This window comes from Kogia breviceps, chromosome 10, assembly GCF_026419965.1.
Source record: "Kogia breviceps isolate mKogBre1 chromosome 10, mKogBre1 haplotype 1, whole genome shotgun sequence".
NCBI classification, from domain to species: domain Eukaryota; kingdom Metazoa; phylum Chordata; class Mammalia; order Artiodactyla; family Physeteridae; genus Kogia; species Kogia breviceps.
In genome coordinates, this window is record NC_081319.1 from 104,986,499 (window position 1) to 105,008,719 (window position 22,221).

A 22,221-nucleotide genomic window follows, 5' to 3' on the forward strand; every position below is an offset into this window, starting at 1 on the left:
ATCTCACTGGTCACCTCTGGAGGTTGCTAGGGCACCAACTCTAAGCTATGCTAAAAACTGGTCAATAAGCGAAAATAATCAAGCATTTAACCTGCCTTTCCCGTGCAAACTATATTTTGGGGTAACCAAAGAATGGAAACCTCTTCTTTTACAGAATTAGAACTAATAATTCAAAAGGAATGACAGAGATTTTACAAATCACCACTTTGGAAACGCTGCGGCCTCCAGTGAAATAATGGATCCAAGCAGGGACCATCAACGGCTGCTAAAAGCGTGAGGCGAGCAGCTGAACAGAAACGTCAGTGGAATGTCTCACCTAACACACAACCTCGGCGCCAAGAAAAACAGGACAGCCACACCACACCTTACGGGCCACCAGATGTGATATAAAAGTACATACCGCCAGTCAATGAAGCATTCTTGCCAAAAAGAATTAAACCGACACCTATTCAAGTCTCTAACACTAACTACTAGTTTTCAAGAAATACGGAGAAGAGAGGAAATCAATGACACAAGAATGTGGCCAGACAAAATCGGGGTAGCAAAGCCCACAGGACACAGGCTCTAGCACTTTCACAAGTAAAGGGGGGCGTTGGGGGGCGGGGGACAGACCACACCACAATGAGAAAACCATTAAAAAAAGAGACTTCAGAGATGTATACCCCAAACATAATGTGTATCTTATTTGGATTTTGACTCAAACCAACCAACTTTAGACATCAGATATTTTAAAATTATCAACTTTATCAAGTGTAAGTAATGTTTTTTAAAAGGTCCTTATCTAGCAGATACAAACTGAAGTATTTATTCCCAGATGAAATCAAATCATGGCTGGGATTCGCCTGAAAACAGAGAGCCTAGCAAGCCAAGCCGAAGGTGTTGAACACACGTGGGGTTCGGGGCGGCTCTCGGGTCATGCTTACAGGGAACAGTCACTGAGGTGCTCAGGACCCTGCCGTCCTGTGCAGTTTGCAGAAGCAGCATTCCCAGTCCCCCTTCCATCCCCACGTAACCTCTCTCCTTATGAGGTAGCAGGGCTGCAAATTCAGAGGAAAGCATGCTCGAAACAAAACTGTACCTGACTCACCATTATTCTGTTCGACTGTCATGAGATTATGCTTGGCTTTGACTGACGCCTCAAACGTATCAACATTCTCCCGTTCATACTCCTTGACGTCGGCAGCTACCCTTTCCAGAATGTCCTCAGGAGAGGGAGAGCGGGTGCGAGTGCTGCTCTGGGGGCTGCTGGGCTCAGACGGCACGGACATGTTGCTGTCCTCGGCAAGGTATTTGTATTTCTGCGGTAACGACACAGAGTATTACTGTCACAACATCTGGTGCTTAGAGGGCCTGAACTGAAAAGTGAAGTGTCAAGTAATGCTAAAAAAGTTTTAAAGGTATTGAAGTCTTAACTGAATTAGATCCACAATCCCTTATATATAATTCCAAATCCACGAAACCCTGAGAACTTTTCTGCGTTTGGTGCACATTCGTTAGGTGGCGAGACCTGCGCTGCAGAGACGTGACGTCCTGAACACTCTCAGCTTCCCCAGTGCGGACGTGGTACGCCTCACTCACTGCACAACGCTCCTAGCGGCTGATAACGGGGTGCTGTGCTAGACCCCATGGATGGGGCAAAGGAAGATACACGTATATGCACCATATTACCTTTCTAAAATTCACATATTTCTGAGTTCTGAAGCACATCTGGCCCCAAAGGTTGGAGATAAGGGATTGTGGACCTGGGTAAGAACAAAAAAAGATTCAACCAAGTCTTTAGGATATCAATTTAATAACAGTTTCATCAGTGCCCCGCAAAGGTAAGTTTCCTCTGGAATTCTAGTTATGCCCTACGTACTCGGGTGATTCACATTCTTTCCCTCACTCTGAAATGCCGCGGTTGCTCTCTCTGTTTACACAAGCTGCTACGGCTGTCCTTTCCTTGTCCGCTGTCCTCCTAACAGCACCCAAGCATGTTTCATATCTTCCAGAATTCTTCCTCTCAGCTCCATCGCTCACCCCTTCTCTCACATGATGGTGAGAGAAGGCGCTTTACAGGGACCGCCATCCTCCACGGTTGGAGAGGCCAGGCCTCGGCTCCGGATGGCAGGGGGAAGCGGCAGCCTCCCCAGGCAGCTCACCTCACCATCAGGCCTGAGTCTGACACCCTTTCCCATCCAATCCCTGCACTGCTCGGCTCTCAAGGAGTCTTACAATTATTGAGATGTTCCAAGTAAACATTCACACCTGCAGTAGAAAATGTGCCATTTTACTAGGCATTAAAAAATCTTTTCGGGCTTCCCTGGTGGCTCAGTGGTTGGGAGCCCGCCTGCCGATGCAGGGGACGCGGGTTCGTGCCCCGGTCCGGGAGGATCCCACGTGCCGCGGAGCGGCTGGGCCCGTGAGCCGTGGCCGCTGAGCCTGCGCGTCCGGAGCCTGTGCTCCGCAACGGGAGAGGCCACAGCAGTGAGAGGCCCGCGTACCGCAAAAAAAAAAAAAAAAAAAAAAAAAAAAAAAAAAAATCTTTTCCACATATTAACGGGCTGTTTATAAGTTTGAGCTAAAGGAAATTCCTCCAATTTATACTCACTTATGAGGGTTTTCTTGTTCATCAACTTAAAGAAAAAAAAAAGAAAGCAAACTCCAAATCTTGTCTTATAAAAGACGTTTATATCAGAATCCCATGTGTAACAAAAAAGATTAACTATTTCAATTCTTTTAAGGAACCACCTTCCTTTCAAGACCTATTCAATTGCTACTACTGTCGCTGCACTGTCAAAGTAAAAACCCTTAATTTTGTTAAAATAGTGGTGGAGGAGAGTTGATCAAAATGTTATCGAAACCACGTACCTGAACAATGGCCTGCCTTTGTATTCTTCTCTGTTCTATCAAGGCTTCTTCATCTTCCTCCTCAACATCAAAGTCTTCAAGGCTTAGAAAAAATTACACACACATCCGTGTAATTAACTTCAAACATACTTAGAGACTCCAAAAGCATTACGTTTATACATTAAAAAAAATAAAAGCTGGAAAATGTAGGACCATCAGTACATTTGAGCAAAAATCTTAGAGTGGCTCTATCCTTGCTTTTAAACTATCCTGGTTTGGAATCCTGGCAAGCAATTTAACCTTCTCTGTCTCATTTTCCTCCTCATCTGTTTCACAGCACAAAGACTGGGAACAAAAGAAAGATGCCTAAGTTCAAAAGTCATCACTAGCTGTGCCTTGTAGTAAAGTCATTTCATCTCTGCAGCCCTCGTCTTCACACCTATACAACAAGAGGTGGGGCTGGGACACACAAGTAAACTGCTACCTTTTCTGGGTCACAGAAGCCTTTGAAAGCTATAGATCCTTTCCCCGTGCAAAATGCACAGGTAGACATCTGCATACAGTCTGAAGGGAAAGTGGCTCCACCTCCAAACACTGCGCCTGCCCGGTTCACACGGTGCCCCCAAGAACCCCGCACTCTTCACGATCCCTGCTAGGGCAGCCCTTTCTACGACCTGCTGGATGCTCACTGCACAGGTGTAAGCGACCTGCACTCTGCAGGTACCAGGTCTGTGTAGGACACTTTCCCTCCACTCAACTTATCTCCTGCTCCAACCAGGGCTCCCCAGCTCACGCGCTGCTGACATTAGGACAGTTCTGTGTGGTGGGGCGTACCCTATGCACTGGAGGATGCAGAACAGTGTCCCTGGCCTCCCGCTAGTAGATGACAACTAAACAGGTCTTCAGACATCGCTGGGAGGCAAATCTCCCCCCGCTGAGAACCACTGCTCTAAATTTGTCTCATTTATTTTTGAGACGTGCCACTTAGACAATGAAATTTGCATTAAAAAAATTTCCCCACTATTTTATTAGGCACCGAATATTTCTGCACTTTCCACACTGTAACAGGCATAGCAAGTGTGTGTCGTCTACACAAAACGGAAAGTCTGAACTTCGTATAAAAATCCCCCCACCAAAACCGGTAACCGAGACTGGCAGGGTACCTCTATGGTTCCTAATGAAAATACAGAAGCAAAGCTCGTGGTAAAGTGAGGCCCATATGCACTCCAGCCAAAGCAAAACTCAGACAGCCATGATCTCTGTCACATAACCTATAAAACCTGCACAGAAGATGAACTTAAATTCAGGGTCAAATTAATGTATTTGCTTAAAATATTCAAATGGAAATTAAAGATTTCCTAGTCAAACAGTGTTTCTCTGATTTGGAAAAAGGAAATTATAGGAAAGTTCCGTTCTTACTTATCATCAGATGAGGATTCCTGCTCAACTTTCATGCCTTCAGAAAGACTTCCTTTAAATTTATCTTCCTTTACTTTGCTTCTGCTCCTACGTCTACGACCACCCCGTGACCGAGAGCGCCTTCTCAGGCGTGATCTGCTCCTTCGGCCCCTGTCCCTGTTTGAGGAGAAGACGACATATTTTAGAGGTCAATGAAAGTTGAGGAGGCTGTGAGTTTGCTGGGCGTAGGGGTAGTACAGGGACTCTCTGTACCTTTCACAAGCTCAGCTCTGTTGTGAATCCAAAAGCGTTCTCGATGTCAAGTCTTTAAAAACAGTTAGTTACAATTTTAAAACAAAATTAACACACCATCAATAAGATTCGGATAGACGACAACTAAACCACAGCTACTCTTCTTACCAACGACAAGGGGGCGCGAGGGAACGGTCGGGCGGAGGGAACGCTCTGTACCTCGATGGGGGCAGCTGTGCAACCACACGTCTGTCGAAACCCACAACTTCACAACAAAAAGGGTGAATTTTACTTTACGTAAGTAATATGTCTCGATAAACTTGATTTTTTAAAAGATCACTGCTGAATAAAGTACGGGAAAGACAAAGGTGACAGAAACTCTAAATCTAATTAATATGGCCCTCAGACATTGTTATAAATGCCCTGTTAACCAAACAGAAAGGGACACCAGAGTTCAAGTATGAGGGTGGGAGCTTGTGTCAGAAAGTGCTGTGGGACCCCCAACAGAAAAGACTGAGTCTATGAAGGGCTGGTAGCTCTGTTCATGTCACATCTGACCATGTTTATCTCAGATTTCTTCTAAAACGTTTACTAAAGTAACATTAAAAGGAACAATGACAAAATAAAACCTTCAGTCAAAGACAGTGAAGAGATGTGACAACAGATACCAATAAAAGCTTGAAACATGCAAACTGGACAGAAAAGTAGTAGTAGATCAAATCTAAATCTTAGTCCAATAGGGACATATAAGGTAAATAAGAAACAAGCCAGTGCCTGCCACAAAGCCCCAGAAAGCCTCAAGATCTGGAGATACCGGATACCATACCCTCTGAAGGATGGAGTATGAGGGAAAAGCTAAAGAGAATTGGTTGAAATCCTTTAGGAACAGCTTGACTTGGTATATTCCCCTTTCTGACTCAGTGGAGAATGCCACCGGCCGCCCCTCTCCACACTACCACCGGAAACAATATTCACTTTACAGAGGTAGTGGTGGTTGTGAAAACTGGCCCACGGTACCGGAGGGCACTGCACTGGGTAGAGAAGGGTTAAGGGGGGACCCACATTATTTAGGACTGGAACTCTACTGGCAGCCATGTCTTATTCTCCAGCAGATGAGGAGACTCTGGAAAACTCTCGAGCCCAAAAGGAAAGATCTACAGTCACTGATACGCTAATCCGCCACCAATCCACAAGTTCCAGGTTGTCAGAATGGAAGAAAGCTTCCATTTAGCATTCTAAACCAGAATAGAAAAATAAATAAATAAATAAGTACATCAATGGTCATCTGTGACTTTCCTGGTGGTCCAGTGGTTAGGACTCTGTACTTCCACGTCAGGGGGCCCAGGTTCCACCCCTGGCTGGAGACCTAAGATCCTGCTCTCATGGAGAGGACAGGCAGATCAATCAGAACAGGCAGCAAGGAAGGATCCACCTGAGTGAGGAAAGTCCTCAAATGAAAAGGTAAACAAGCAGCAAAAGAAATCTGGGTAGATGGGCTTCCCTGGTGGCGCAGTGGTTGGGAGTCCGCCTGCCGATGCAGGGGACGGGTGTTCGTGCCCCGGTCCGGGAGGATCCCACATGACGCGGAGCGGCTGGGCCCGTGAGCCGTGGCCGCTGAGCCTGCACATCTGGAGCCTGTGCTCCACAGTGGGAGGCCCACGTACCGCAAAAAAGAAAAAAACGAAATCTGGGTAGAAACAATATATTGGTAAGAGAAGAAAACTATAAAGAACAAAAGCTCCACAAAATAAACTCATTATCATCTTTGACATAAAGATGCTACTTCCATAAAATGAGAGTAAAATGTTATTAAAAAATAAACAGCCAACAAGGTCTTGGAAATTTAAAAAATTATGTGTGTGCAGAAGGGAGAAACAAAAAATCAACAGAAAGGTAAGATGGCAGATTGAGAAAGCTTCTCAAGACTGAAAGTAGAACAAAAGGACAAACATAAAAGATGAGAGAGGACACATTCACAGAAAGAGAGACAAAATGAAAAGGCAGAGACTTTGTACCAGATGAAGGAACAACATAAAGCCCCAGAAAAACAACTAAATGAAGTAGAGATAGGCAACCGTCCAGAAAAAGAATTCTGAATAATGATAGTGAAGATGATCCAAGACGTCGGAAAAAGAATGGAGGCAAAGATCGAGAAGATGCAAGAAATGTTTAACAAAGGCCTAGAAGAATTAAAAGAACAAACAAACAGAGATGAACAATACAATAACTGAAATGAAAAATACACTAGAAGGAATCAATAGCAGAATAACTGAGGCAGAACAACAGATAAGTGACCTGGAAGAAAGAATGGTGGAATTCACCGCTGTGGAACAGAATAAAGAAAAAAGAATGGAAAGAAATGAAGATAGCCTAAGAGACCTCTGGGATAACATTAAACGCAACAACATTTGCATTACAGGGGTCCCAGAAGGAGAAGACAGAGAGAAAGAACCCTAGAATATATCTGAAGAGATTATAGTCAAAAACTTCCCTAACATGGGAAAGGAAATAGCCACCCGAGTCCAGGAAGCACAGAGTCCCGGGCAGGATAAACCCGAGGAGAAACAAACATTATTGAAAGCAACAAGGGAAAAATGACAAATAACATACAAGGGAACTCCCATAGGGTTAACAGGTGATTTCTCAGCAGAAACTCTACAAGCCAGAAGGGAGTGGCACGATATATTCAAAGTGATGAAAGGGAAGAACCTACGACCAAGATGACTCTACCTGGCAAGGATCTCATTCATATTCGACGGAGAAATCAAAAGCTTTACAGACAAGCAAAAGCTAAGAGAATTCAGCACCACCAAACCAGCTCTGCAACAAATGCTAAAGGAACTTCTCTAAGTGGGAAACACAAGAGAGGAAAAGGAGGTACAAAAACAAACCCATAACAATTAAGAAAACAGTACTAGGAAGACAAATATAGACAATTACCTTAAACGTGAATGGATTAAATGCTCCAACCAAAAGACACATGCTTGCTGAATGGATACAAAAACAAGACCCATACATATGCTGTCTACAAGAGACCCACTTCAGACCTAGGGACACAAACAGACTGAAAGTGAGGGGATGGAAAAAGATACTCCATGCAAATGGAAATCAAACAAAAGCTGGAGTAGCAATACGCCTATCAGAGAAAGTAGACTTTAAAATAAAGAATGTTACAAGAGACAAGGAAGGACACTACATAATGGTCAAGGGATCACTTTGAAACAACAATTATAAATATACATGCACCCAACATAGGGGTACCTCAATACATAAGGCTACTGTCAACAGCTATAAAAGAGGAAATTGACAGTAACACAATAATAGTGGGGGACACTAACACCTCACTTACACCAATGGACAGAACATCCAGACAGAAAATTAATATGGAAACACAAGCTTTAAATGATATAATAGACCAGATAGATTTAATTGATATTTAAAGGACATTCCATCCCCAAACAGCAGATTACACTTCCTTCTCAAGTGCACACGGAACATTCTCCAGGACTGATCACAACTTGGGTCACAAATCAAACCTCAGTAAATTTAAGAAAACTGAAATCACGCCAAGCATCATTTCTGACCACAGTGCTATGAGATTAGAAATCAATTACAGGGAAAAAAATGTAAAAAACACAAACACATGGAGGCTAAACAATACGTTACTAAATGACCTAGAGATCACTGAAGAAATCAAAGAGGAAATCAAAAAATACCTGGAGACTAATTACAATGAAAACACGATGATCCAAAATCTATGGGATATAGCAAAAGCAGTTCTAAGAGGGAAGTTTATAGCAATACAAGCGTACCTCAAGAAACAAGAAAAATCTCAAATAAACAATCTAAACTTACACAAGTTTACACTTACTTGTAGTAGAGACTACTACAAGCAACTCTACAAGCAACTCTGTGCCAATAAAATGGACAACCTGGAAGAAATAGACAAATTCTTAGAAAGGTATAACCTTCCAAGACTGAACTAGGAAGAAATACAAAATATGAACAGACCAATCACAAGTGATGAAAGTGAAACTGTGATTAAAAATCTTCCAACAAACAAAAGTCCAGGACCAGATGGCTTCACAGGTGAATTCTATCAAACATTTAGAGAAGAGCTAATACCCATCCTTCTCAAACTCTCCCAAAAAAATTGCAGAGGGAGGAACACTCCCAAACTCATTCTATGAGGCCACCAAAACCCTGATACCAAAACCAGACATAGAAACTACAAAAAAAGAAAATTACAGACCAATATCACTGATGAATAGATGCAAAAATCCTCAACAAAATACTAGCAAACAGAATCCAACAACACATTAAAAGGATCATACACCATCATCAAGTGGGATTTATCCCAGGGATGCAAGGATTCTTCAATATACACAAATCAATCAATGTGGTACACCATATTAACAGACTGAAGAATAAAAACCATATGATCATCTCAACAGATGCAGAAAAAGCTTTTGACAAAATTCAACACCCATTTATGATAAAAACTCTCCAGAAAGTGGGCACAGAGGGAATCAACCTCAACATAATAAAGTCCACATATGACAAACCCACAGCAAACATCATTCTCAATGGTGAAAAACTGAAAGCATTTCCTCTAAGATCAGGAACAAGACAAGGATGTCCACTCTCGCCACTATTATTCAACATAGTTTTGGAAGTCCCAGCCACGGCAATCAGAGAAGAACAAGAAATAAAAGGAATACAAACTGGAAAAGAAGAAGTAAAATTGTCACTGTCTGCAGATGACATGATACTACACATAGAGAATCCTAAAGATGCCACCAGAAAACTACTAGAGCTAATCGATGAATCTGGTGAAATTGCAGGATACAAAATTAATGCACTGAAATCTTTTGCATTCCTACACACTAACAACGAAATGAAGAGAAATTACGGAAACAATTCCATTCACCATTGCAACAAAAAGAATAAAATACCTAGGAATAAACCTACCTAAGGAGATAAAAGACCTGTACTCAGAAAACTATAAGACACTGATGAAAGAAATCAAAGATGACACAAACAGATGGAGAGATATACCAGGTTCTTGGACTGGAAGAATCAATATTGTGAAAATGACTATATTACCCAAAGCAATCTACAGATTCAATGCAATCCCTATCAAATTACCAGTGGCACTTTTTACAGAACTAGAACAAAAAGTCTTAAGATCTGTATGGAGACACAAAAGACCCCGAATAGCCAAAGCAGTCTTGAGGGAAAAAAACAGAGCTGGAGGAATCAGACTATATTACAAAGCTACAGTAATCAAGACAATATGGTACTGGCACAGAAACAGAAACACAGATCAATGGGAACAGGATATAAAGCCCAGAGATAAACTGACACACCTATGGTGAACTAATCAATGGCAGAGGAGGCAAGGATATACAATGGAGAAAAGACAGTCTCTTCAATAAGTGGTGCTAGGAAAACTGGACAGCTACACGTGAAAGAATGAAATTAGAACACTTCCTAACACCATACACAAAAATAAACTCAAAATGTATTAGAGACCTAAATGTAAGACCAGACACTTTAAAACTCTTAGAGGAAAACATAGAAACATAGGAAGAACACTCTTTGACATAAATCACAGCAAGATCTTTTTTGATCCACCTCGAGTAATGGGAATAAAAACAAAAATAAACAAATGGGACCTAATGAAACTTAAAAGCTGTTGCACAGCAAAGGAAACCATAAACAAAACGAAAAGACAACCCTCAGAATGGGAGAAAATATTTGCAAACTAATCAACAAAGGATTAATCTCCAAAATATACAAAAAGCTCATGCAGCTTAATATTAAAAAAACAAACAACCCAATCCAAAAATGGGCAGAAGACCTATATAGACATTTCTCCAAGGACATATAGATGGCCAAGAAGCACATGAAAAGCTGCTCAACAACACTAATTATTAGAGAAATGCAAATCAAAACTACAATAAGATATCACCTCACACCAGTTAGAATGGGCATCATCAGAAAATCTACAAACAACAAATGCTGGGGAGGGTGTGGAGAAAAGGGAACCCTCTTGCACTGTTGGTGGGAATGTAAATTAATACAGTCACCATGGAGAACAGTATGGAGGTTCCTTCAAAAACTAAAAATAGAATTACCATATGACCCTGCAATCCCACTACTGGGTATATACCCAAGAAAACCATAATTCAAAAAGACACATGAACCTCAATGTTCATTGCAGCAGTACTTACAATAGCCAGGTCATGAACGCAACCTAAATGCCCATCGACAGACGAATGGATAAAGATGTGGTACATATATACAATGGAATATTACTCAGCCACGAAAAAGAACGAAATTGGGTCATTTGTAGAGAGATGGATGGATCTAGAGACTGTCATACAGAGTGAAGTAAGTCAGAAAAACAAATATCGTATATTAACGCATATATGTGGAACCTAGAAAAATGGTACAGATGAACTAGTCTGCAGGGCAGAAATAGAGACACAGATGTAGAGAACAAACGTATGGACAACAAGGGGGGAAAGCAGTGGGGGGCGGTGGTGGTGGAGTTTGGGAATGACATATAAGAACCTGCTGTATAAAAATAAAAATTAAAAAAAAAAGATGAGAGGGGCAAGTCAGTGTAACAATTTATAAGATCTAATCAGAAAAAAACTAGAAAATAATGGGGGAGAAAGCAAACAAAAACGTGAGAAAATTTCCCAGTACAGGCAGCCATAATCTTCCTGTTTCAAAGGGCCTATCTAGTGCCCTGCAAAATAAATTGAAAGAAGGAGCCGCTCATCAAGGCATTATTACAGTGAAATTACGGAACACAGGACATTTCTTACAAAAAGAGAGAGAAAAAAGCAAGTCCTATAAAGAAATGCCCACTTATCAGAGGACTTCTGAATAGCAATAAGGGAAGCTAGAAATCAGTGGAATAACAATTTAAGAATTCTTAAGAAAATGATCTCAAACTAGAATTCTATTCCTTGATAAATCAGCAATGAGAATAATAGGCATTTTTTTAGAGACACATGTCCCCAAAATTGTCCCTTCTGTTCACTTTCCTCAAAAAGCTATTGGAGATGTATTAGCAAACAAGGAGGTAAAGCAAGAAACTGGATACAGGAAACGTAAGAGAAGAACAAGGGACTCTGGAAAAGGGAAGCAAATCCTACGCAAACTATGGTCAGCTTGGAGCCAGAAGGCTGGGAGCATGGGAGTCCCCTCTTGCCCTCTCCCACCGACTGCTTGCTCTGGAATGAACGGTATGTATACGGATCACAATGATTACATTAACCTCGACCATGTCCATCTGCAAGAAATGTGATGAAACTGGGCAGAACAGAAACGTGTGAGGAACAGTATTAAAAAAACTAACGAAACCAATACCTATGGCAATAACTTAAAAAAATTTAGACAAACACACTGTCAAGGCATTTCCACTTCTGAGAATCTAGTATACAAAAACATTCAAAGATACATACATAAAGACTGGTTTCTACTGCTGTGAGTTAAAAGAGATCTTCACCCAGTCTTTCACGTCTACTGAGGACATCGTCTCCAAGTCGTGTTCTTTTTTTTTTTTTTTTTTTTTTTTTGTGGTACGCGGGTCTCTCACTGTTGTGGCCTCTCCCGTTGTGGAGCACAGGCTCAGCAGCCATGGCTCACGGGCCCAGCCGCTCCACGGCATGTGGGATCTTCCCAGACCGGGGCACGAACCCGCAACCCCTGCATCGGCAGGCAGACTCTCAACCACTGTGCCACCAGGGAAGCCCTCCAAGTCGTGTTCTTAAGAGGACCAAATACAAGTTCACAGAAAAATACATACAGAGCTGCAACTATGAAATGACAGGATACTTATTTATTATTACTCTGTGATCTAGCCTGCTAGTTAAAAGAAAAATCATAAGCCTAGCTCATTTAGTATTTATCTCTCATTAAAACAGAGGAAAAAAAATGTCCTACTTAAAAAAAAAAAAGATCGCTTTTAATGAACACGGATTTATATAAATTTGAAGGAATACTCTATTAAAGAAAAACCAGTGTGTGTGAAATATCACATGTTGGTAATAGGAAACTATATGGCATCACAGCAACAATTTTTCAGAGAAAGCTGTTAAGAAAACCTACTAACTGAGCTTCAAAAACAGTTTGATGGATCAAACGGGTATCTTTACCTTCTTCGAGGAGACCTGCTTCTTCTTCTGGGAGATCGGCTCCGTCTGAGGGGGGAGCGGGACCTCCTCCTAACAGGAGATCTACTGGCTCTTCTTCGGGCTGGAGACCACCTACTGATTGGGCTGGCATCTTTTGATCTTTCCCGCCTACTGAGGATATCATCTCGAGGTCGTGTTCTTAAGGGGACCAAATACAAGTTCAAAGAAGAATAAATCAAATCAGAATAAATGAATTTCTTCTACATGTAAAGAACACTTTAAGAAAGGGCACATTAACCTTAAGGTAGTAAACACAGATTAATATGTTTAATAACAAAAATTCAGATGATCACAGTAACACCTGGTGTATGGTAGACACACAACAGAAGGTCTATTTCCTCTGGTCTCACAATTTGAAGAATTATTAAAGATTCTTCATATTGTTAAAGCCACTGATTTTAATTTCACATAAACAAATAAAACTTGCCCAAGTGAGTAATAATATTCCATTCCCTTGGTTTGAAGGGAATGGAATATTATTTTGACATTTTTGCAATTAAGAGCCTTATTTTTAATGTATAAATTAAGAATAAAGCCCCCTTTAAAAATCAACATTAACCTCAGAAGAAGAAATACAGGTAAGAGTTTAGGGAAAAGGACAGTCCACCTAGTCATGGAAGTAAAAGTTGGTATAACTTATCTGGAAGGAAATGTGGCAGTTAACTTTCTAAAATGTAAATGTACATAATCTCAGACTGCAATTCCACTTCTATGAATCTGTTCTAGAAGAAACTTAACACAGAACCAATGGATGTCTTTGCAAACAATCATGAAAAACTGGAACCAACCTCAACTTTCATCAGTTTCAAGAAGGGAACGGTTAAATATATTATGGCACATCTACACTGTGAAATATCATGTTGCTATTATTGATATATGAAGAATTAAAAACAATCCTTATGTATTGTCACAGAAGTGTTTCATGAAAAAAGAAAATCACTGTTAACATAAATAGCATGAATCCTATTTTTTAGAAAAAACGCATACATACAATTGTATGTGCACAGTAAAGGGGCTAGAGAGAGACAGTCTTCTTTGGGGTGGAGGCAGAGCAGGGATGGACAAAGTCAATTTACAGGCTTCCAGCACGATTTAAATTTCTCTTTAATTAGCATGTACCTCTTCCGCAACTAAAAATAAAAATTTGTTTCAAATATTCAACTCTAGTCCTTGATAAACTCCTCAGAATTTCATTTTCAAACTGCAAGCAACTGAAAGAGGACAGGACCTTAAGAATGACGTCAGATACCACCAGCAACACTGCCTCCACAGAGCTGCAGGCAGAGCTGCTTCCCTACACTGCTTAGAAGTAGAGAGTCAACAGGATCTCTGAAGATACAGCACTTTGAAAACAGCATTCTTGAAGCTTCTCAAAACAGAGGATGATTTACTTAAACTTCAAGGCCAGTTGCGATTTATACCCATACACAGAAAACATTAACATGCAACAGTAGACGGCTAGGAATTCAGAGTATCTTTGCGTGGTATAAGCCGACATTCTTTTTTTTTTTTTTCCGGTACGCTGGCCTCTCACCGCTGTGGCCTCTCCCGTTGCGGAGCACAGGCTCCGGACGCGCGGGCGCAGCGGCCACGGCTCACGGGCCCAGCCGCTCCGCGGCACGTGGGATCTTCCCGGACCGGGGCGCGAACCCGCGTCCCCCGCATCGGCAGGTGGACTCTCAACCGCTGCGCCACCAGGGAAGCCCAGCCAACATTCTTTTTCTTTTAAGGGAAACTTGGTTGGTAGTTTCACATGTCTAATTACTGAACATAAAGACATTAAAAAAGCGGTTTCTAAAGTAGCTTTTGGACTAATCTAAACAGCAGCCTCCCCTCCCCGCCAAAATCCCTTCTGTGCCTTTACTCATCAGTTCCATGACCCTAGGTAAGTTAGATAACCTCTCAATCTATTTTCTCATTTATAAATGAAGTATGACTTACTTCACTCTGTATTAAGTCAGAAGGAGAAAAACGAACACCGTATGCTAACAAATATATATGGAAACGAAAAAAGCGGTACTGATGAACCTAGTGGCAGGATAGGAATAAAGACGCAGATGTGGAGAACAGACTTGAGGACATGGGGAGGGGGAAGGGTGAGCTGGGACAAAGTGAGAGAGCGGCAGGGACATATACACACGACCAAACGTAAAATAGCTAGCTAGTGGGAAGCAGCCGCATAGCACAGGGAGATCAGCTCGGTGCTCTGTGACCACCTAGAGGGGTGGGGTAGGGAGGGTGGGAGGGAGACGCAAGAGGGAGGGGATATGTGTACGTACAGCTGATGCACTTTGTTGTACAGCAGAAACTAACACACCATTGTAAAGCAATTATACTCCAATCAAGACGTGAACAAAAAATGATGACAGAAAACAACTAAGTATGAGGACCACCCCACGTCATGAGAGACAATTATTATGAGAAAAGAACTGATGGACCAAATGCATATGAAATATTTTCATTATTATTGATAAAAAATATAATCACTTCTTACCCTATTCTTCCTAAACTTAAGAGGTACTATTTTTTTTCAACGAGATTACAAGTATATGAATTAGTAACAGAAAAAAACTTCCACTTTTAATTTAATTATATTTTGGGGACCAAAAAAGACAACTGCAGCTCCGATCATACTGTCAGAATTCAAAATCATATGTCAATTCAAAAGAATGGACAGATCACAATCCTTAAACTGATACCTCCATTTTTAAAAATTTCAGCCCATACTGTTCAAAGAACAATCCCTACTCTGGAACTATACAATCTCCTTTCCCACAAAATGGGCATACGTAGACTCATCAGCCAAATTGGATTTAAGGGAGTGATTCTGCACATCAGATACTAAATTAAGAACTTTAAAAATGTCAATAAGTTCAATATTGAAAAATCACCTAGAGTCAAGATACTCACTGACAAAAGTGCAAACATGAATATAGTTAGTGGACAGGATTATATGTAACACTATAAAACTCATTACCATCTCATTTTTATTGTCCACAAGTTCTAGTTTCTCCTCTGAAATCTGCTGCAATACAGCTTTGCAGTCAAGTTACCTTGGCGAAGAAAGGCGTCTCCGTTCAGGATCCCTGCGCTTTCTTTCCAAGGATCGGCTCTTGGCTCTCCTACCAGGAGACAGAGTTCGAGATGGTGACTTGCTTTGCTTAGACCTTCTATCATTTAAGAGTGGAGATCGACTTCTTCTTGACTTATCACGTTGTTTCGGAGACAAACTTCTTCTCTTGGGACTACGACCAGGTCTTCTACTAGGTGACCTATTTTCTTTCCCAGAGGAAGCATCTTTAGAGGGAGATTTAACTGGCTTCTTCTCTTTATCAGTTTCAGACCGTTTCGATTTTCTCTCTTTGGACCGTGACCTTCTGTCTTTGGATTTACCTCTCAAGTCAATTGGGGATCTAGATTTTTTGCCTCGATCACGACTTCTACTTTCATTTATAATTGGGGATTTTTTCCTATCTTTTGACTTACTTTTATCTTCTGTTTTAACCTTGTCATCAGCAGGAGATCTGGCCTTCCCAATTTTCTCTTGAGAGCGCCTTCTAAGGGTGGGAGACTTTGACTTTCTCGCTTGATCTTGAGACTTACTTCTTTTGGAGGGACTCTTGGACTTTTTCCTCTCCTTTGACTTGCTCCTCGTAGCCTTCTCTTTAACTATTTCAACACCTCCCTTACTTTTCTTTTTATCAGACCTATGTCTAGTCCGTTCTTTGGATCGGCTTTTACTTCGTTTTTTTGTACTATTTTTATTGTCCGTAAGTTCAAGTTTCCCCTTCGTACTTGAAGATCTAGTACTAGACCTATTTCCATTTCGTGCCTTTTCATGAATCTCCCCCTCCTCTTCGGAGCCAGACTCATAACCTTGTAATATGAGCCCCATCCCAGACTGGACCTTTCCTTCCATTAACTCATTATCAAGTTCAGCTTTAATCAAGGCCCTCTGTTTCTCCAAGTCTTCCAGCAAAGCTAAATCATCAAGTTTAGTTCTTTTTGCTGGAGACATACCTTCTTTGTCAGAAGCATCAATAACCTCTTTCCTTTTGTGTTTCTTATGTTTATGCTTATGTTTATGTTTTTTATCCTTGTCTTCTTCTGAAGAATGTTTATGTTTCTTATGTTTACTTCTGTGTTTATGCTTCTTTTTTTTGTGACGACTGTGCTTATTTTGAGATTGGTCTTCTGATACTTCTCCATTTTCTTCATTTACACTCTTTTCAGAATTATCAGCATCTTCCATCCTATAAATGTATCAAACACATTTAAAAGTCACATCATTTATCAAGGATTCAGAATCATAACAAAATAATAGCAATGATAAAATACATCTCAATGTGATACATGAAGTTACTCCCTGAAATATTTTATTTCAGAGGTATATGGCAAGAACTGAGTTGAACAGTGATTTAACTTTAATTTGTTTCTAATGGTTGAACTCAAACACCAAAAGTATTACAGGAAATACATAATGGGGGAGGTTAACATAATTCTACTTAATAGAATAAGGGAATCCAAACCAGGTGTAACAAATGGTTAATGCTGACTTTCTTAAACAGTCACTCAAGTAACTTGGTTTTTAAACCAGCATTTCCCACACAACTCAACACCAAAGGACCCCCCCCCCCGACATTTTCTTTTTCCGTAAAACATTAGTAATGACATATATTGGGGACACTCATCTTCTCCACTTGGATTCAGAAATATATATATATTTAAATCTCCAGAGCCAATACAGAGCTACACCCAAAAGCAGCAGTCCCTTCGATGTGCACAGGCAGCTGATGGCTGATGTTGATATTGTAAACACATCCCGAGGGTTAAAAACTTCAAAGTGAACTAACAGGAGTTAGGACTCTACGCTCTAGGCCTATAAGTGGCCACTTTGCAACCATGTGGTACAGCAGTACCCCTGCTCCGTTCTGAGCAGCATGATGAAATCTTTGCGCCATCCCGCCTGGGTTCCCCCACCATGGACACCGTCTGCTCCGACATCCAACCACCCGCATCATCACGGCTGAGAATCCACGATGACAGGAAGCAGACGATCCTCCTGACATACGGTCAGGTCAATAGTAGCCTAATGCTATGTCACGATGCCTACGCCATTCACCTCACTTCATCTCATCACACAGACGTTTTATCATCTCACATCACAAGAAGGGAGAGTACAGCATGATATGGTGAGAGAGAAAAACCACATTACTGTGACTTTTATGACAGTACATTGTTACAATTATTCTATTTATTATCGGTTACTGCTGTTACTCTCTTACTGCGCCTAATTTATTTTTGAATTAAACTTTGTCGTAAGTACGCACACACAGGAAAAAGCAGTACAGTTCAGGCCCGGTACCATCCCTGGTTTAGGCCTCCACTGGGGGTGCTGAGACATACCCTCCGCGCACAAGGGGGCCTCTACTGCGTTAGTCTGAGACGCAGCAGAGCCTTCCACACGCCAGCCACAGCCAATATCAGCAATTTTCATGCTTCAGCCAAGTATTTGCTCAGCGGGCTATTTAGTCTAAGGTGGGTGGCTTCTGTACTTAAATCTTTGGACTGACTTAGAGTTTATGATTCCAAATTATTTTTGCTAAATCCTTGCCGTTCAGTAATCCTAGGTTTAACACAGGCTGCAACAGCATTACTTAACTTTCCCCATTAAAGTCACTTCATACTATACCATCACGTCCTAGAGTTTGAGACCAAAAACAGACTTTAAATTATCTGGATTCAGGTCATCACACTATTTTTGGAAGAAGACATGGATTATTTTGTTCAAGTCCTCCAAATTACATACTCCTGTACTTTTAGTAAGCTTAGTATTTGTGCCATATACTACAAATAGCTCCTTGCAAGTTAAGAATTAATGAGTCTATTCAATCGCTTAATATTTAAAAGAAAATCACCTACACATAATGTAGGCATTGTCAGGTAGCAGGAAAATAAAAATGTACAAGACCAATATTTGCCTCTCTCAAGGAAATTTCCAGTGGAAAAGAAAGTCACGTGAAACACTGGAGAACTGCAATGATAAAGACCCAAGTAAGGGCATTACGGGAACACTGAAGGATCACTTTAAATCAATTTGAAACAGTCAACGAAGGTATCTTGCAGATCACAGAAAAACGCAAGCTTCTGTTCAGCAGGGACTTTGGGGGGAGAGAAATTTAGCGACAAGATACTTGGATTAAAAAATAGGATGAGTAACACTGTCCTAAAGAATGAGTAAGAAATTAACCACAAGGGTTAAGGGGTACTTTAGATATAGGAAAAAAGATCCATGTTACCAGGGCGTCAAACTTGTGGAAGTGACTGGTCTAACGGAGGTTCAGATCTCAAGCGGACCAATTCCAGGAGATGAAAAGATACAGTCTGGGATTCCGGAAGCACAGGTTTGAGAGAGAGGCTCAGGAACTGCAAGGTGAAGCTACTGGCTGCTCTGTCGTGACACTGCTGCTGTGGCCCTGCAGCCGGGTCTCAGTCTCCAACAGGCGTGGGGGATGAGGGGCGGGGCGGGCAGCTCACAGCAGGGAAGGGGTGTGGAGGACACGCACCGCATACAACGACCACACGGCAGGAACCTTGAATTTGGGGCACCAGACTGCCAATGTCCATTTCTGGCACTACGCACAGTGGGAAAGGAGAAAGCATTAAACAGTCCTGCAGAGGAAGCCGTGTCTTCGGCTGAGTTAGGTTTTAGTCTGGCCCGACTTCTCTCAAACGTGGTACAAGAAAACACAGGATAGATGAAGTAGTGTTCTGGGATCATCAAATTTTCTCTGAGACTTGGAAGACGAAAGTGTAATTTTTGTGTTTAAAAAAGAAAAAAACCAACATGGCTTTATCAAGGAGGGGGGAAAATCACAGATTTAGGGTGAAGATACAAAGACATTTCAACTTTGATCCTTGTATAGACTACAACCTCATACAGGTAACCACCTCCCTTCCCTAGAATCTCCCAGCCCACAGTCCAGAAGGTGAGCTATGTGTGGGTTTTTCTGAACCTTGAGTTAACGGGGAGAAAAGTTTGAGAAAAACAGAACTAGGTTAATTCAACATACAGAAGTAGGAATGCAGAACCTTTTTAATGTCGGGAAGGGTTTTCAGGTATATAAAATCTAAGTGTCCAAAGTACCAAATTCTAGTCAATAAGCTAAAACTCGAACAATGTAGGGCAGCGGTCCCCAACCTTTTTGGCACCAGGGACCGCTTACACGGAAGACAGTTTCTCCACGGACGGGGTGGCGGGGGACGGTTCAGGCGGAAACGAGAGCGACGGGATCGGGCGCTCCGCTCGCACGCCCGCCGCTCGCCGGCTGTGCGGCCCCGTTCCCAACAGGCCACGCACGGGCGCACCAGTAATGCTCCGCAGCCGGGGAGTTGGGGACCCCTGATCTAGGGAATTCCCTGCTGGTCTAGTGGTTAGGACTCCATGAGCTCACTGCCAAGGGTCTGGGTTCAATCCCTGGTTGGGGACCTAAAATCCCACAAGCTGCACAGTGCGGCAAAAAAACAAACGCAAACCACCTGAAGACCCTCTAAGCATCCTCAAGAAAAAGGACAGTTGGGTGGTAAAGCCTCCAGAGCCAGACGACCTGGGCTCAGTTCCTGGTCTCACTACTTTACTAGCTGTGTGGCCTCAGGTGAGTTTCAGCTTGATGGAGAGAAGAGCAGCGCCCACCTCAAGGCACGCGGTAAGGCTGGCACAGTGCCGGGTAACAGACGTCAAGGATGGCGAGGCCGAGCACAACCCTAGGGCCCCAGAAGTACGTTGTTCTTGTTGTCCAGACACTGGATAGACTTGCTCCCCACTGCGGACACCGCGGAGCTGCAGACGGACGCTAAGAATGTTGCTTTAAGGAATCCTGGCGGGAGCAAGGATCCTCCAGTCAGACGGCCTTGTTCCAATGCTACCTGCAATGGGACACCTCCAGTGTGACCTCAGACGAGCTACTCCCCTGTGCCTCCGTTCCCTCCACTGTAGAAACGGGGGACATAACAGTACCAGCAAATCACAGGTTTGTCGCAGCAATGAGTTCATATGTATAAAACTGTCACACAAAGTGCTCAAGAAGTACTGCCTCTGCCTATGTCCCCAGGACAGATGAGACTCCACATTCAAGGAGGTGGACGGGACTCGCCTAAGGGCAGGTGTATCTCAAGCTGGTGAGAAGGCTGGTATTACATTCAAAGTCAGAGCTCTTGCATTTGCTCAAAGATGCTTTTAAAATGTCAGGTCGCGTCACCACTCTGAGTGAAAACTGACTACTGTTTCCTACCTTATTCAGAGCAAAAACTTACACTCGGTATGAGTGCTACACCAGCAGCCCAACCCGCCCACCATGCGGAACCCCTCGTTCCCTCCCACCCTCAGGGCTCTCCTCCCACAGCAGGGGCTCTCCCGCCAAAGGGCCTGGCTCGCTTCCCCCAGACACAGCGCAGCCCCTCGCCCACCTCAGACCTGTGCTCAAATCACACTTCCTCAGCCGGGCCTCCGGCCAGTTCCTTTAGCTGCTACCCCACCCTAGCCCGCACAGGTGCTCTTCCTCTGTTTAACTGCCCTCCACTTCATAGAATTCTCATTCGTCTCTCCCTATGTAACACAAGCACGATGAGAGCAGGATCTGAATGTTTAGCTCGCTGCTCTATCCCTGAGGCCCATAAGATGACCTAAGCTAGAGCAGGTACTCAGTAAGTATTTGCTGTGTCAAAGAAACGATCTACATAGAGTAACATATAGAAATGGTATCACTAACTACAGCTGGTTTACACTGTCTGCACCCGCGCTCGCAGCTCTTGACGGTGAACGCTTTTCGCTCACTTACACCACCAGCGCCCCTTACAGTGCACACGCCTATTTCTCGACAGCAATACCCTCAAACGATTTAAATTTAATCACCTCCCGCAGAAAAATCTGCTCTTTTAACCCTTTTCCAATGCTTCCTATAATTTACAAGTCTTTCAAGGAGTTTCAAATCAAAATTCTTAAGAGTTTACCCACAGAGGAAGTAATTTCCTTCAAAAGAAAATCTAGCTCCTAAAAGCTTCTGAGAATGAAGACTGACATCACGGTACCCAATGACTAAACAGTCATTCCCATGAGTGACCCCAGTTTTCCTTGTAACTTAATGAATCTAATTCAAGAAATAATGACTAGGTTACGAATGAAACGCTACCAGTGCCTTAGGGCTGCTAGGTTAATCTTACTAACTAACCCCAGAGTTCTCCTATACTGGGGTTAGGCAGAGAGCAGACCTTCAGCCTCTTCCGTGGATCTCTCAAGGCAAATTTCAAAGAAAATAACGAGTGAAGTCTGACTAGGTAAATCAGGGACACTTGAACTCAACGAGTAAGAGACACTCATAACATATCACATACAATGCACAAGCTTGTGCTAGGTCAGTTAATTTAGGTTCATTATCAACAACTTTCTTCTAACGCTTTAGGAATAGGTTTCTTGTAAAGAAACCTGATCATCTTCCTGGATGGTTCATATTAACAATAAATACACATATAT

At 42.3% G+C, this 22,221-nt stretch overlaps 1 protein-coding gene across 4 annotated transcripts in view; it reads right to left on the bottom strand.

The window, feature by feature from the left end:
• PRP4K (pre-mRNA processing factor kinase PRP4K) overlaps positions 1-22,221 on the bottom strand; it is a 42,197-nt gene that overhangs the window by 16,995 nt on the left and 2,981 nt on the right. For all 4 annotated transcript variants that reach the window (XR_010835197.1, XR_010835198.1, XR_009337675.2 and 1 more), the window contains exons 2-6: positions 15,746-16,945; positions 12,654-12,830; positions 4,249-4,404; positions 2,851-2,932; positions 1,088-1,298 (exon numbers count right to left, since the gene is read on the bottom strand). Coding sequence is in view for 1 of the 4 variants with exons in the window: in XM_059076599.2 (XP_058932582.1) it covers positions 1,088-1,298; positions 2,851-2,932; positions 4,249-4,404; positions 12,654-12,830; positions 15,746-16,945 (1,826 nt within the window). In the remaining 3 variants the exon portion in view is untranslated. The remainder of the gene's footprint in view (positions 1-1,087; positions 1,299-2,850; positions 2,933-4,248; positions 4,405-12,653; positions 12,831-15,745; positions 16,946-22,221) is intronic.